General features: G+C 54.2%; 1 protein-coding gene across 3 annotated transcripts in view; it reads left to right on the forward strand.

The window, feature by feature from the left end:
- Positions 1–16,761, forward strand: part of Zmiz1 (zinc finger MIZ-type containing 1) — a 233,118-nt gene that overhangs the window by 192,959 nt on the left and 23,398 nt on the right. For all 3 annotated transcript variants that reach the window (XM_045137145.1, XM_004657993.2, XM_004657992.3), the window contains exons 8-10: positions 3,192–3,336; positions 13,726–13,840; positions 14,563–14,780. In XM_045137145.1, coding sequence (XP_044993080.1) covers positions 3,192–3,336; positions 13,726–13,840; positions 14,563–14,780 — 478 coding nt within the window. The remainder of the gene's footprint in view (positions 1–3,191; positions 3,337–13,725; positions 13,841–14,562; positions 14,781–16,761) is intronic.

Consider the following 16,761-nt stretch of genomic DNA (forward strand, 5'->3'; position numbering starts at 1 on the left):
TGACATCCGCTTCCTACAGCTCCCCTACTTCCCAGTTTATTATGGGCAGAAGGCCCCAGAAAGTCTGGGGTTGCTCTCTGCTTGTCTTGGCTGCCCTCCTGGTTCTCTGCGAATTCTTACGTGCTTTGACTCTAACCAGCCCTTTCTCTCCATGAGAACTCAGGCAATATCTATCCACCATGAGGAGGGTGGGGGTCCCTGTACCTCCTCCTTTTCTTCTCAGGCCCCAAAATGGGCCTTTCCAGGTGTGTGAAAGTGTGACTGATACACACACACACACACACACACACACACACACACACATACATCCTGCCTGCTCACAGCACGCCCACCTTCATTTCCTTGCCAAAAGCCACTCTGCTTGGTTACCGGAGAACAAGAGCTGCCCCTCACCAAGCAGGACTCTTCGGTAGCAGAGGAAAACCCCTAATCCGGTGGTGGCCGGGCCAGCGCCCAGGGAAACAGGGCTGGGATGGTGGGCAGGCAGCAGGCAACGCCATCTGCACCCGTCCTTTGTGCTGGCGGCGAGCCTTCCAGCGCTGCGATCGCGTGGGCTTCGTGCTTGGCGTACACATGAGCTCCCAGATGCCCAGTGCCCCACACTAGGGCCTGGGGAAGAACGGAGCAATATGGAAATGGGCTTGTGCTCGTCCCAGCCTCTCCGCATAGGAGGCTTCGAGCCCCTGCAGCTGTGGCTGATGTGTGCGGAGCCGGGTCCTGTCCTGGCTGTCCCACCGATGGGGAGAAGGTTGCCTCGGCCTCTCCACCGACCCCTGGGAGAAGCAGGTGCCTTCTTGGGGACCAACGCTTCTTTAATTGGACACTTGTGCACCACACAAGTCGAGCAAGAACTCCGGGTTACCTGGGGAGACCCCACTGAGGCTGGGGACTGAGGGAGGACCTCACTGAGGGGTTGGATGGTTTGGAAGCATGCAGCACGCCCGGTCATTGTGCATTCACCTGTTCATTGTGCATTCTGATGCGTTCTATAATGCTGGTTTCTTGCTTACGCAAGGAGTTGGGAGGCCACAGCCACCTGGGGTCTTGCTTCTGAAGGGTCTCTTGTCAGCAGAGGCACCGTCTCCGCCACTCTCTCTGGTTGCTGTGAACGGGTGACTCCGCCGACCCGAGCCTCAAGCTGTGCGTCTGTAGAGTGAGAGCAGTGCTGGCCAGCGGCCTAGAGCATGCAGGGCAGATGTGAGAAAGGACGCAGGGCTGTGTTGGACGCGGTCCAGATGGGAGGCCTGGAAATGAGGGCGTGAGCTTTGCATCCGGCCAGCCACCAAGGCAGAGAGCCCTCTGCTGGGCCAGCCTTCCCTGACTGCGTGCAGCCAGAGAAGGGCCTGGGCGGAGGGGAGGGGAGGGGGTGCCCTGCACCACACCAGCTCAGTCTTACCAGCTGCCTTTCCTATCCTGGGGAGAGAGGTTTCACCCCTCTTAACCTGCAAGCAAGCCGAGGCCCAGAGAGGGTTTAGTGCGCTTTTCAGAGTCACTCAGCGAGGCAGGGATGAACCCCCACCCTTCCCACCTCCCCTCTCTAACACAGGCTAGATTGATTGGGGAAGGATCTTTTGAGGGTGCTTTTGGCTCCTGGTGACCACATTGTGAAGAACGAAAGCAAATTTCAAGATAAGATCCCGCTCTAGCGCAGGCTGACCTGGCATTCACTGTGTAGTCTCAGAGTGGCCTCGAACTCACAGTGATCCTCCCTCCTACCTCTGACCCCCCTCCCCCACCGATTGCTGGGATTAAAGACCTGCGCCACAATGCTTGCTTATTAGCAAACACTTTTTTACCTCAGCGTCAGGTCACTGCAGACTCACCCCGCCTGGTTATGGACGCCCCTTACATATTCCTGCGTGGGTGGTTCTACACTCCACCTCCCCACCCCCCACTGCCGATCTCCAAACACACACCTGACCCACCATCCTTTGCTCTGGAAGTCTTTATCCTCCCAAGTGTTTGGGCCCAGCAGTTGGTGCGGCAGGCGTGTGTGTGGCTATGTGTGTATTCAGTAGGAAAGTTCTAGACAGATGTTTCAGGGAGCCCAGCCATTGTTCCTGGGTCTTCAGCAGGCTCCAAGGTCATTGCTTGTGTCCAAGTCTCATGATTTTGATGCGCTCATGGAGAGAAATCAAGTGGCGCTAACTGTTCAGAGTGTGAAGTCCGCAGAGGGCAAGGGGAGGGCGGGTACCACAGTGCCTGGCCACATCCTTGACCCAGGGTCTGTGGCGTGCTTCTTGCCCTCCCCTCATCTTGGGCTCTGCTTCTGCCATACTTCATTGTATGCCTCCCGAAAAGCCTTAGTGAGTCTCCTGGGCAGGGAAGATGGCTCAGTGGTTAAAGGCATTTGCTTGCAAAGCCTGTCGCCCTGGATTTGATTCCCCAGTACCCACATAAAGCCAATGGCTCGTGCATCTGGAGTTCATTTGCGGCAGCAAGAGACCCTGGTGTGCCTATGCTCACGTATGCTCTCTTCTTTCCCCTCCCCCAGTCTCTCTCCCTCCTTGCAAATAAATAAAAAATATATTTTAAGGGCTGGAGAGATGGCTTAGCGGTTAAGCGCTTGCCTGTGAAGCCTAAGGACCCCGGTTCGAGGCTCGGTTCCCCAGGTCCCACGTTAGCCAGATGCACAAGGGGGCGCATGCGTCTGGAGTTCGTTTGCAGTGGCTGGAAGCCCTGGCGCGCCCATTCTCTCTTTCCCTCTATGTGTCTTTCTCTCTATGTCTGTCGCTCTCAAATAAATAAGTAAAAAATGAACCAAAAAACTTTAAAATATATATATATATATATATATATATATATATATATATATATACACATACATATATATATATATATTTTAAAAAGTCTTGGGCTGGAGAGATAGCTTAGCGGTTACGGCGCTTGCCTGTGACCAAAGCCAAAGGACCTCAGTTCGATTCCCCAGGACCCATGTAAGCCAGATGCACAAGATGGCACATGCATGTGGAGTTTGTTTGCAGTGGCTGGAAGCCATGATGTGCCCATTCGCTCTCGTTCTTCCTGCCTCTTTCCCTCTCTCAAATAAATAAAAATAAAAATAAAATATTTTTTTAAAAGTCTCCATCAACAGCACCCAGTCTTGGGGGTCCTAGGAGGGTGCAGTGGGAGACAAGTGTGGCAGGGTGTGGTGGCTGTGATGCCCGCTGACCATCTGTCCTTTCTTGCAGCCCTACTGTCCTCCTGGTGTGAAGAGCTTGGCCGCCTGCTGCTGCTCCGACATCAGAAGAGCCGCCAGAGCGACCCCCCCGGGAAACTCCCCATGCAGCCCCCCCTCAACTCCATGAGCTCCATGAAACCCACTCTGTCACACAGGTGAGCCAGCAGGTGTTTCTGGGGAGGAGTGGACTCCCCAGCGCAGGCTCTTAAGCAGACACCCTTCGGGTTCTAGGATCGGTTTGAAAGTCCCCGAGGCAGAAGACCTCGGCTGGGGCTTCTGAGGTGGCGTTGGTCTTTTAAAGTCTTGTGGGAATGTCATCCTTCCTCTGTCGGATCAGCCAGAGAATGCTGAGTTTTCTTACCTGCCTGCTCTGTGCCCTGTGAGAGTGACAGATCCACCTCATGACCTCAGCTCATGGCAGAAAGTCGAAAATCACGAGCACGGAGCCTCCCTTCTGTCCAGAGCAGGCTCTGGGACAAACTCAGAGAAACCAGAGGCATGCGAGGTCTCAAGGCAGTCCGGGGACTGATGACCCCACCCCAGCAGTACAAGTGTAGCTGGGCCTGATCCTTCTGGATCCTAGACAGGAACAGGCTTGCCGGAGACTGCCAGGCACCCCACAAAGCAGTGAGGCTGCCCCGCACCAGTCTCGGAAGAGCACGTGGCAGGACTGGCAATTTCCCATTAATTACCTCGCGAGGCGCCTTGCTGAGTCTGATTCTCTCTCTGAGTGCTCTGCAGTCTGACCTGTAGCAACGGGACCTGTCATGCTGTCTGCAGTGTCCGCGCAGGTCCTCTGCTAATGACCAGGAGGGGCATTTACAGTCAGCTCGGCTCTCATTATCTCGCCTGACCACGGCGCCCTCAGCCTGGGGCGTGCTGCAGCCAGACCTCAGTTGCCTGGTCCCGACACTGCCAGGTACTCTGAATCAACCATGTCTCCGAAATTGAATTAGAGGCTTGTTGACTCGCAGAACTAGAGAGGCGTTCGGCACTCAAGGCCACTTCCCTCCCCTGGCCAGGGTGGCCCAGTTACATACCTACCATCTCAGGCCACAGAAAGCGCCCCCCCCCCCCGTCACCCAGGACACTGCCTTGTGAGGGTCCTGGGCCTGGCCACTGGCAGCCGAGCTCCTCTGCTTTGTGCCAGTGGTTTCCAGAGGGTTGGCACTTGGCCAGGGGCCAGTGCATGGTCCTGGAACTTAATGAGCTTTTTAGCATGATGGTCCTTGCCTACCTGATTCTTCTGATAATTGGTCCCAAGCATTATGACAGGAAATGTATCTTCATGCTGGAGGGACACCTGTGGTTGAGAACCACTGCTGTAGAGGCACGCCCACCTGTCACTCCTTGCCCCTTTAAAGTCTTGTGGGAATGTCATCCTTCCTCTGTTGGATCAGCCAGAGAGTGCTGAGTTTTCTTACCTGCCTGCTCTGTGCTGTTGTTTGATATCTTTATTTGATGTTGGGACAGGGTCTCCCCTTGCAGCCCAGGCTGCCTTCTTACCATCCTCAGCCTCCTGATCACTGTGATTACACAAGAATACTTTAGCCTGATAAGTCTGGCCCAGCTGACTGTCCCGCCTCTCCCCATGCCTTCCTCACCGTCTGTCCTCCCAGTGGTCACTAGAGGTGGTGGTGGTGACGGGCCAGGGCTCTGTTGCTTCCCACTAACAGACCTGTCTCAGACCTGCCTGACTGTAGTCGTTCAAGCTACTGAGTGTCACGGGGTCTGGACCCCCGGCTAGTCCTTTGCTGGGTTCACGTGAAGATTCTTTGGTCTTGGAGTTAAACGGGAGTAAATAAACCTACCAGAGAGGGAGGAAGACCCACTGTGGCAAAACTGGGAGCCAACAGCTCACGTCAGTGCTAAGAGGGGGAGTCGAGTGTCTGGGGTCCAGAGTAGGGAAGTGGTCAGGATCGGCTGTCCGTACCCCTGAGAATGAGGAGTTCTTGACCGAAGGAGCTGGGCTGAAAATGCCCTTGCGCACTGTGTGACTTCACACCAGCTTTGCCTCGAAGTGCTAGGAGCCAGGCAGTCGCTGGCTGGTTCCCAGGGTCTGACAGCCTCTGCTGGCACCTCAGATTCAGGTCTCTGGGGCCCCAGCGGGAGGGCAGTGCGGAGTGTACATGCCACCTGTGATCTGAGAGGTCAGGTGGTCTTTCAGAGGCTGGCAGGCTGGGGAGCTGAAGTGAATGGGGCGAGAAGGCAGATCAGATGCACGGAATGAGGGCTTCTCTCGGGAACACTAGACTCGGCGGGCCTAGACGACTCCTCTGTGAGGGGCGCAACCGAGGGGACACAGTTTGGGCCAGAGTGGGAAAAATGGCTTGCCCAAGAGCTCCTGGGCAGCGGTGGAGCAGACCCTAAGCCGCACACTGTGGTGTGTCTGCTGTCCCCCACCGCTGCAGGCTGGTCAAGGCCAGCAAGGGAGGAGCCTGCTGTCGGCCTGCTTTGGAGAGTCTTGGAAGAGGCCAGACCCTGTTCTGACCCAGCCACAATGGGGTAGCTGGTGAACCAGGGCCATCACCCTGACCCTTCTCCAAGCCCAGGGCTATTGTGAGGATACTCAGTGGCCAATGGCCACCTTTCTTGTCACTTTCACTTGTCCCTCACTTGCAAGGAAAACTGCAAAGCATCTTGCTAAACCCCCCTGATGTCATTTACTAAGACATGGAGGGAGGCAAAGGGAAAGGGAGAGCTTCTCCAGTACCCTCCACAGCTCCTTGACTTTCTCCTTAAGGAGATGTTGGCAGAGGGTAGGGGCCCGTTCACGATGCTGTGCTCTGAAGTGCTGGGACGTTGGGGAGGGGGTGGCACTGGGGAGCTAGGAGCCATGTGTGTGCTCATCCAGAAGTCTGAAGGGTCCTTGGTGACTACAGTGTTGCTGGGATTTACCTGCCACAGTCATGGCCACTATGGGCTATGTAGATAGAGTGGTCATGGCCACTATGGGCTATGTAGATAGAGTGCCACAGCAGAAAGCAGCAAGTTATCCCCTCTCCCATGGCTGTTCTGCCTCCAAGGGAGGCCCTCAAGCTCTCTGAGCCTGAGGTCTCTTAGGAGGACTTGATGCCACCACAGGCAAGATATAGGAAAGAGGCCAGGCTGCTATGGCCACAGAGACACGTTCTGAGTATAGCCATGGCCTGAGAAATGGGACCTAACTAGTTTGTGAAAGCCTTCGATGCCAGTCTCAGCCCTGCTACTAACCGTAGGGCCATCCTCCATTTAGGGAATATAGAAGCATCTAGAACTAACCATCCTCCATGTCCCTCTGAAGTAAGGCTGGGAGAGGCCTGGCGAGGTCCAGCCACTGCTAGCGAGGGCAGGAGGGCACCTTGACTTGCACTTGGTGCCAACTGTTTCTGCCTTCCTCCTCCAGGCGCTTAATGAGTGGCTTTAAAAGCAATTTGTGATTAGCACATTGTCGGTATGCAAATCAGTATCGCCAAGGTAATTAGGAGTCTAATAAATCTTTTTTACCTGTTAATTTGATTACAATCAAAGCCACTGGTGCCGAGGGAGCCTCTGAGATCGGGAGTGGCACCCCCTGTTCTTCTAGGGACGGGTCTTGCTATGCCCAGAGAAAGCCCCCCACCCCACCCCGTGTAGCCAGTGGGGTCATGGATTTTGCAGCCAAGATGCTAGCTTTTGTAAATTAAATGTTTTTATTTATTTATTTGTAAGCAGAGACAGAAATGAGACAGACAGAAAGAGAGAATGGGCAATACCAGGGTCTCCAGCCACTGCAGACGAACTCCAGAGGCATGTGTCATCACCTTGTGCATCTGGCTTTACACGGGTACTGTGGAATCGAACCTGGGTCTTAGGCTTTGCAGGCATGCGCCTTAACTGCTGAGTAACCTCTCTAGTCCCAGATGCTAGCTTTTAGCTGGGTGATCTGGGCAGATGCTTACCCTGTCTGTGCCCCCTATCCTCATCCATAGGAAGAATGACACAGGACAGGATTCTTATGTCTGTCACCAAGCCTGGCACATGGGGAGCCCCAGACACGATCTGTGACTCTGGACCCCCAGTTTGGTTGTCCCCCTCCCCCATGGGCCCATTCATGGTTAGGCAACAGAGAAGGTGGATGAAATCCAGCCCCCAAAGAGCAGAGGGTGTGGCTCGAGCCTGGGCACTAACCAAGGCCCTGGGTTCCATCCACAGCACTATGAAAAAAAAAATGTTACTGAAAACATGGCATGCTGGTGCACACCTAAAATCCTAGCGCTGCCTGAGGAGCTGGCATGAGTTCTAGGTTACATTTTGAAACTCCATTTTATTTTTTTGTTCGTTGTTTTGTTTTTCGAGGTAGGGTCTTGCTCTAGCCCGGGCTGACCTAGAATTCACAATGTAGTCTCACAGTGGCCTCGAACTCATAGCAATGCCTCCCAAGTGCTGGGATTAAAGGCATGTGCCTCTAGTCGCTGCAAACAAACTCTGGATGTGTGAACCACTTTGTGCATGTGGCTTTATGTGGTGTACTACTGGGGAATCGAATCCAGGTCCTAAGGTTTTTTACAGGCAAATGCTTTAACTGCTGAGCCATCTCTCTCTATAGCCCAAGACTCCATCTTTCAAAACTAAAAATAAAAAACTAGGAGTCAATGTTCATTTCTCACTCTTTTTTTTTTTTTTTTGGCGGAGATGCACCAAGGCTCTGTGCATAGTGGGTCTTTCTTACCCAAGAAATGCAAACTGGGGAGCCACACACCTTACTCCATGAGCCCCAGACTACTGAAAAGACAGGAGATGCCTTCCTGCTGGGAAATCTTCACTTCCGCTTGTCCCTTCCGCATGCCACCGCAGGGCTGGAGGAAGTTGGCCCAGGAATTGATGATGGAGACTCTGTTAATGGCCTCCCTAAATTAAAGACACCAGAAGCCTTGGCGCCTCGCCGCCTTGCGTTTATTAGTGACACCACAGTCTCACACAGAGCCGAGACCAATACAGCTGGGTCAGGGAAATTAATTAGGCTCTGACAATACCCTTAATGGGAACTGGCGATCTCCCCCTCACGTAAAGTGGCTGTTGCATGGGCAGGGAAGAAAGAATGCTGCCTGGAGCGCATGTGTGCATAGACGTGGACGCTGCCACGGTGGATGCCACGGGTCCGGAATCCACGCCCCCATCCCTAGCTCATTTTCTCCCACTCAGCAAGCCTCTCCCTGGGCCTGTGGAGCTGGTACGCAGACCTGTAAACCAACACCCAGCGTGAAGAGCTCTCCGTCCAATCTATGCGGAAAGTGCTGGGTGGGCAAAGGAATGTGCCCCTCGGTTCTGCTTAGCAATGTCCCGAGAGGGAATAGGCAGGCTGGCCTTGGACGTATAGGTAGGGAGGGGATCACGATCTAGACCAGGCAAACAGAACAGCTCCAGGGCAGGTCCTGTAGCTGACAAGCAGGAACAGTGATGCTCACTGCTGCGAGGGTAACTAATGCCAGCGGCGAGTGAACGTGGGTGCCTGCGCCGTGGCTGGGATGGAGAACGGAAGAGAGCGGACGGTTGTGCAGGGTCTGTCTTGTATTCTTACATTGTACTTCTTCAAAAAAAAATATGTTTACTTGTTTACGAGAGAGACAGAATGTATGCACCAGGGCCTCTTGTTGCTGCAGACAAACCTAGACACTTTCTGCATCTGGCTTTATGTGGGAACTGGGGAATCGAACCTGGGCCACTAGGCTCTGCAAGCAAATGCCTTTAACCACTAAACCAAATTTTCCCAGCCCTCACATTCTTAAAAAAAAAAAAAAAACATTTTAGTGATTTACATATTGGTGCATGTATGCATGGGTATGCCATGATCTCTTGTGGCTGCAAATAGATACCAGATACATATGTCTGGCTTTACATGGGTGCTGGATAATTGAATGCCAGGATGTCAGGCTTTGCAAACAAGCATCTTTAACCACTAAGCAATCTGCTCAGCCCTCCCATTTCGTTGTAGGAAAGGCTATGGTCTCACTTTACAGATGAGGGAGCAGAGGCTGGTAGTGTTAACAAGGTCACTGAAAGAGTCTGACCCCACATCCCACGTAGGCATCCCTCATTTCAACACTAAGCCCGGATGTACAGAGCACGCGCGTCCTTGCCAGGAGGCCAGGCCAGGCTGCAAAGCAGGTGATTCAGTATCTAGAAAAGTGTTTCCTGGGCTGGAGAGAGATGGCTTAGCGGTTAAGCGCTTGCCTGTGGAGCCTAAGGACCCGGTTCAAGGCTCGATTCCCCAGGACCCACGTTAGCCAGATACACAAGGGGGCGCTCACATCTGGAGTTTGTTTGCAGTGGCTGGAAGCCCTGGCACACCCATTCTCACTCTCTCTCTCTCTCTCTCTCTCTCTCTCTCTCTCTCTCTCTCTTCTCTGTCTCTCTCTCTCTCTCTCTCTCTCTCTCTCTCTCTCTCTCTCTGCCTGTCACTCTCAAATAAATAAATAGAAATAACAACAAAAAAAAATTTTAAGTGTTTTCTCTCAGGGACATATTTGTATTTTCCCTAAGCCTGGCTTTTGAAGCCCAACTTCATTTTTTCCCTTGCTTTTCATGCTTGGTGAGACCCCAGCTTCTCTGGATCTTCAGGGAACCTCAGTGTCTGCATCCCATGTCACCACCACCCCCACACACACACACACAGGCAGAGCTACCTCCAGAGCCTGGATCCCCAAGTCCATGCCTGATGTAGAGGGTTGATGTTGCCCTTGACTGGCTCTGGTGCCTCCTGCATCTCAGGTCCTGAGAGATGGCACCTGCTGCGGCAGCTTCCCTTGGGAAAGAAGAGGCTTTTCTAGGGACGAGTCTACTTCTAGAAGCTGCTCAGCAAATCTTTCATAACAGCCAGAAGTCTGAAGGGTGTCTTTGTGTCTTAGACTGGTTAGGGTCTTAGACGTGATCCTCATGGTGGCTTTTTGGGGAGTGACTGTAATCAGCTTTTTATAGGTGAGGTGTAGAGAATGAGCTGATGGGCCCTCACTTCCCTGTCTGCCTTTTCCAGTAAGGGCCACACCCTGTCCCCTCCCTGAGCCCAAACTGTGGCCACAGGCACACTAGAGATTGTCACCAGCGACTTCATGAATGGACGCAGTTCATTCCCAGAATCCTCCAGGCTGCAGCCTCTTCCCAGGCCCTTTGCCCTGAGGGTGTGTGTGGACATCACACCAGGCCCTCACAGGCCAAACCCAAAGCAGGGGCTCTCCCACAAGACCCCACAGCACCAGGGCCCGGGGAGTTTCAGCCTATGTGGCCGAGCCTCCGGTGGGGCCTGTGAGGACCCTGGGCAAACTCCATGGCCAGGAGATGGCGCTGTGTGGCCCACAGTCCTGTTCCTCTGAGGTGGGCAGACTTTGCCTGCACAGGACTGGGTCTAGGTACAGTTTGCGGCATGAGTCAGGGGTACAGAATCACTAAAAGAGGAGGTCTCAGCGTCTTGGAAACCCGGGCCATCTTCTGTAGGGCAGCCTTGCCTGAACTAAAGATGGAAATGGCTCCTGATGGGTGACTTCAAAATACCAGGCACCCCTTCTAGGCTGCATGACCACAGATGAATAAACAATTCTGGTCAGAGGTGAAGGGGTTTTGGGATATCCCTGCAGGACACCCTAAGTCTTCTTTCTGTCACTCGGTCCCCTCCTACCCTAGCCAGCCCATGCCACTCTGGTGGCCCAAGAGCCTGGCCTGTCCCTGTCTGCTGCAGAAGATTTGGGGGCAGGGTGAGAGGCATCATGTTGCACAGGGGCTGTCCCAGGGGAGAAAGCCTTCAGGAGATGAGTCACCTTGTGCCCAGCAGCTACCATGTCTGCTGCAGCGAGTACCCAGGGAGACACAATGCCTGAGGCCACCCCGCCCTGTACGTGTCCGGGTGGACCCAGCATCTCCTGGGCCCGTGCTGCGCACACACACCTTTGCTGTGGCCGGCCAGACAGCAGCATGCCCACTTGGGGAAGGTTGGTTGACTTCACTTCTCACCAGGTCTGGGGTGGAGTGGGCGAAACAGGAAGAAACTGGCTTCCTTCCTCCCACGGTCCACCCACAGACGAGTGGAATCTGGTGTGGGGCCATGTTCAAACCTAGACAGGACTGCTGTGAACTTAACTTCGGCCCGGGTGGTAGCCGCCCAGGTCTTGTGATGCAGCTCTGGAGACAAGGACAGACTTGGGTTTTGGTATGTCGCTCAGAGAACCCGTGTCTGCCCGTCGTACCCAGGATGAAAGTCCTACAGGACAGTGGATGGTCAGGGGACCCAGACCTCTTTGTTTTGGTTTTTGATTTTTAAGTTTTTATTTATTTGACAGAGAAAGAGAGAGGCAGATACACACACACACACACACACACACACACACATATATGTATGTATATATATACGTATATGTACATACGTGTATATATATGTATGTATATATACATATGTTTATATGCATACATATATATATGTGTACGTGTGTATATATATATATATATATATATATATATAGAGAGAGAGAGAGAGAGAGAGAGAGAGAGAGAGAGAGAGAGATAGAGGGAGGGAGGGAGGGAGGGAGAGAGGGAGAGAATGGGTGCTCCAGGGCCTCTGGCCACTGCAAATGAACTCCAGACAAATGCCGCACCTTATACATCTGGCTTATGCATGGGTCCTGGGGAATTGAACCTTGGTCCTTTGGCTTTGCAGGCAAGTGCCTTAAGCGCCAAGCCATCTTTCTCCTGCCCTCCTCCCTTTTTTGGTTGGTTTTTCAAGGTAGGGTCTCACTCAAGCTCAGGCTGACCTGGAAGTCCCTATGTAGTCTCAGGCTGGCCTGAAACACACGGCGATCCTCCTACTTCTGCCTCCCGAGTGCTGGGATTAAGGGCATGCACCACCGTGCCCTGCTCCCCTCTTTGTTTTTGAGATAGGGTTTCATGAAGCCCAGGCTTGCTATGAAGCCAAGGCTGACTTTGAACTCCTGGTCCTAATGCCTCCATTTCTCAAGTGTTGGGACAACAAGCCTGTACCATCACACCATTTTATCATGCTGAGGATTGAGCCCAGAGCTCTGTGCATGCTAAGCAATTGCTCTACCAGCTGAGCTTCATCTTAAGCCCAGGGGTCTCTTTGTCCTGTGGGGCCTCCCAACCAGCCTTCCCGTGCCGTGCTGGGGGCCCACCTGAGGCTTAGCCTCTCCATAGGAGAACAGAGAGGCACCTTGCAGCCTGTCCTCGGGACTTACCTTTCCACGCCACTCTTGGTCTCTGGTTGGTCACCTCAGGTAGACATCTGTTGCCATCTGGGCTGCTGGACCTCACCTTGTTCCACCAGCCACTGGTCCTTATTCTGTCTGTCTGTCTGGGTCCATTTTCTCTTGCCCCTGCTCTTTTTCCCAGGTTACCAGGAGTAAGGTCCTCCTGACTTTCCGAGTGAGGATACCTTTCTATCCTCTTGGAACATACCGTGCTTAGCCCCTGTAGGCTGTACCTCCCCCAACCCCCGCTGTTCACTTTACTGAACCCCACACTCAGATGCGCAGCGCCCCATGGCAGGCGTGTTTAGGAAACAGTATTTATCCTGACTGTAGACCACATATGGTTAGTGCATTTTCTCTCGCGCGCTGACTGGGCATCGTGGCCCACTCACGCATCTGGAGAATATTGAGAGCGTGTTCTCAAAGGAAGAGCTGGTGCCAGAACCTGCCTGAGCTAGTGAGGGGCAAGTCTGGGGCCTCCACCTGGAGTGGTAGCTCACTGACTGCACCTGGGACCCCTCGACCCCTTCCTCCTGCCGTACACTGGCCGCATGGAAGGCCTCCCTGGATGCTCCCTGAAGGCCTGAGTCAGGCGTGGGGGTCGGGGGAGGGCTGGAGCCTTCACTTGGGATGTGTGGGACTCCATGGGGAGAGCTCTTCAAACTAGGTGAGCCGCTGCAAGGCTGGGAGTGAGTGGGCTGCTTTGTGTGGCTGAAGCCGTAGACAGGGCAGAGCCGTGGTGGGCTGCAGACTGGGGCATGAGCCAGCAGGGTACGCGATCCTTCAGTGCACTTGGGCTTTGCCTGGCAAATGCTGAGGGACTGTGATTGAAGGGAGGGGTGAAGGGGAGGTGTGCGCAGGAGGTGGGATAGGGTCGGACAGGGAGCATGCATTTTAATTTCATTGCCTTGTTCTGGGCCCAGAGGAGGGGTGACAGGGTGATGTTAGAAAGCCTACATTCCAAAGGTTAGGTCAGTTGGACTGTGGCCAGCTTGTCCTGAGCAGGTAGGAGGAAGGAGGGGGACAGGACACCAACCCAGACCCTTCTAACCTCTGCCCAGCAGGACCAGACAGGCAGTCCCCAGGGTGGAGGGGTACCGGTGCCGTTCAGGAGGGCTAGGTGGTGGCAGAACACTCTAGAGGAAGTGGCTTAGACTGAAGCCTCAAGTCCTTGCCGGGCTGGTGGACCCTGGGCCTGCAGCTGTTCTGCATGGCGGGCCATGTCAGGCCTGGAGGCCAAGAGCTGACCTGGACAGGAGTCAACTAGAGTTGTGTGGTGAGGGTACAGTTGTCTAAACCCTGCCCCAGCCCTAAGGACCTGTTTTCTCTCCACAGTGATGGGTCATTCCCCTATGACTCTGTCCCCTGGCAGCAAAACACCAACCAGCCTCCTGGCTCCCTGTCTGTGGTCACCACAGTGTGGGGAGTGACCAACACGTCCCAGAGCCAGGTAAGAGCCTATGTCACCCCCACCCCACCCCCAGCCACGGCTCCTCTACACACAAGCGGGGCCTGGGGTCACTGGGCCATGGCAACCCTTCTCACTACCTAGTGACCAGCTTTCAGGGCTCACCCAGCTACATGACACATCTCCACTCCAGCAAGGGCACACAAGGGAGCCTCCCTGAGGATTGTCCTCATTGCAGGACTGCTCTTATTGGATAAACAGAACTTCTCGTGTGTTACTGACCTCAGGGTCTTAAGTTAAGAATCATGGGTCCTGAGTAGCCTGGGTTAAATCTCACCAATATGGTAGATTTCAGCAAAGTATACCGTAACCTAACAAGCCCCCAGCCCTCCTCAGTCAAGCCCCTCTCCACTCTCCTTGGCCCACTCAGGCCTGTGCAGAAGAAGGCCTGGCACTGACTGACACTCTGGAAAGCTCCATTGTGTTGACCTCGTGGTATCAAGTCACAGGGCACCTCCCTAGACCAGGAGGAAGCTGGCTTTGTGGCCATTGGCACTCGCTTGGCCTCCTATCAGGATGAAGTTCTCGGCCCCTCCTTCCTGCCTGCTTCCCGGCCCTCCCCGTATAATCCCTTGTACACTCTTGAAACGGCTTAGGCCACCTGCCTTGTTCCCCGTTTGTGTCCCTCTTTTCACCCTCCCCTTCTAATGCCTCCCCTTTGCTCCATACCGGTCTGGGTGACAGCCATTCTTCCTGCTTCACAGGTCCTTGGGAACCCTATGGCCAATGCCAATAACCCCATGAATCCAGGCGGCAACCCCATGGCTTCGGGCATGACCACCAGCAACCCCGGCCTCAACTCCCCGCAGTTCGCAGGACAGCAGCAGCAGTTCCCTGCGAAGGCCGGCCCCACGCAGCCCTACATCCAGCCCAACATGTACGGCCGCCCCAGCTACCCCGGCAGCGGAGGCTTCGGGGCCAGGTGAGAAGGACCAGCCGAAGGGCAGCGGTCTTTGACAGCAGCCCCTGGGCCCCGCTTCCTGCTTCTGTCCTGGTGGGAGAATCTGGTTTGAGTTTCAGCCCTGGGATGCAGGGACATATCTGCCACTTGTCCTGTGGTGTAGCAGTTAGCTACCTTCTCATTGCTGGAACAAAACGCCCAACCAGAGGGCTGGAGGGATGGCTTAGTGGTTAAGGCATTTGCCTGCAAAGCCAAAGGACCCATGTTCGATTCCCAGGACCCACGTTAGCCAGAGGCACAAGGGGCACACGTGTCTGGAGTTCGTTTGCAGTGGCTGGAGGCCCTGGGGTGCCCATTCTGTCTCTGTCTGTCTCTCTTCTATCTCTCTGTGCTCGCAAATAAATAAAAATCAAAACAGAACCAAACAAAACACCCAACCAGAAGCAGCTTATGGTGAGGAACGGGGTTCTTTCCGGCTTACAGTTTCCGTCGTGGTGGGGGAGGCATAGTAGGAGGAGACGGTCGGGCATCGCGTTTTCACTCGAGACAGGAAGTAAGCAGATGCAGTGAGCGTGCTGTGAACACCCAGTGGAGCTGGACTAAGGAAACCCCAAGGCCCACCCCAAGCAGCACACTTCTTCCAGCAAGGCTCCGCCTCCCAAAGGCACCGCCAGCTGGGCGCTGAGTGCGAGGGCTCCTTACAAACACAGGAGGCCGTGGGGGACACTTCACATTCAAACAAACCACCACAGCTGGCCCGCAGGTCTGCTGGTGCAGCTGCTGAACCCGAGGTGGAAGGGCTCCATTCTCACTCCTCAGCCACCCTTCTCTGCCTCACAACCTTACACACCGAAACGAGGGGAGAGAGCCAGAGGACAGCGACATGGAAGCCGGGTGTGGTGAGGCACACGCCTTTAATCCCAGCACTCGGAAGGCAGAGGTAGGAGGATTGCCGTGAGTTCGAGGCCACCCTGAACCAGAGTGAGACCCTACCCCGAAAAAGCAGAAAGAGAAGAACAGCAACATTGAACTCCACTTGTCCAGTCTCTTGAAGAAGCTTTGTTGGAGGCTGGAGAGATGGCTTAGCGGTTAAGACACTTGCCTGCGAAGCCTCAGGACTCAGATTCAACTCCCCAGAACCCACTTAAGCACATGGTCTGGAGTTCGTTCGCAGTGGCTAGAGGCCCTGGCACGCCCAGCCCCCCTCCATATATATATGGAGAAAGCTTTGTAAAATAGCCTTTTTGACAGAGACAGGATGAAGTGGAGACTAGGTGTCCCCAGGATTAGGAGGGGGCCAGGAACCCCAGAGAAGTGTTGCTTATGCAGAGCAGGGAAGAAGCCATCAGGCCACCTTGACCTTAGTCCATCCTGCTTCTGAGACTATCTGCAGCCCTGCTAGGGGTCTGCAGAAACCCGATGACAGACGACAGTCAGACACCCTGAACAAGCCGTCATTGCTGAGTGCTCCAGTGGCTGCCGTCCTCAACGAGTCCCCCCTGGTCCCTCTCCATTCTAGGCATCTCATACCCACAAGCTGGGTGCAAGGAGGCCTTGTTACTTTTCTCATTGCTAGGATCAAGTGTGTGACAGCGTCACTTAAAAGGCGAGGGCGGATTTGTGTTGGCTCACCGTGTGAGGCCACAGTCCATCGTGGTGGGGAAGGCGCGGCGGCAGGAGCCTGAGGCCGCTGCTCACGTTGCGTCCTCGGTCAGGAAGCAGAGAGAGAGAGGAGCGCTGTCGCTGGGGCCCAACTTGCCTTCTCCTTTGACTCAGCCAAAAATGACAGCCCACAGTTAGGGTCGACCCTTCAACCTCAATTAGCCCAATCTGGAAACTCCCTTAGAGACAAGCCCAGAGGTTTGTCTCGTAGGTGATTCTGTCATTTTTGTATCTATTTTATTTTATTTTTAGAGAAAGCAAGACAGAGAGAGAGAGAGAATTGGTGCACCAGGGCCTCAGCCACTGTAATTGAACTCCAGATACTTGTGCCACCTAGTGG

Source organism: Jaculus jaculus, chromosome 18 (genome assembly GCF_020740685.1).
Source record: "Jaculus jaculus isolate mJacJac1 chromosome 18, mJacJac1.mat.Y.cur, whole genome shotgun sequence".
NCBI lineage: Eukaryota > Metazoa > Chordata > Mammalia > Rodentia > Dipodidae > Jaculus > Jaculus jaculus.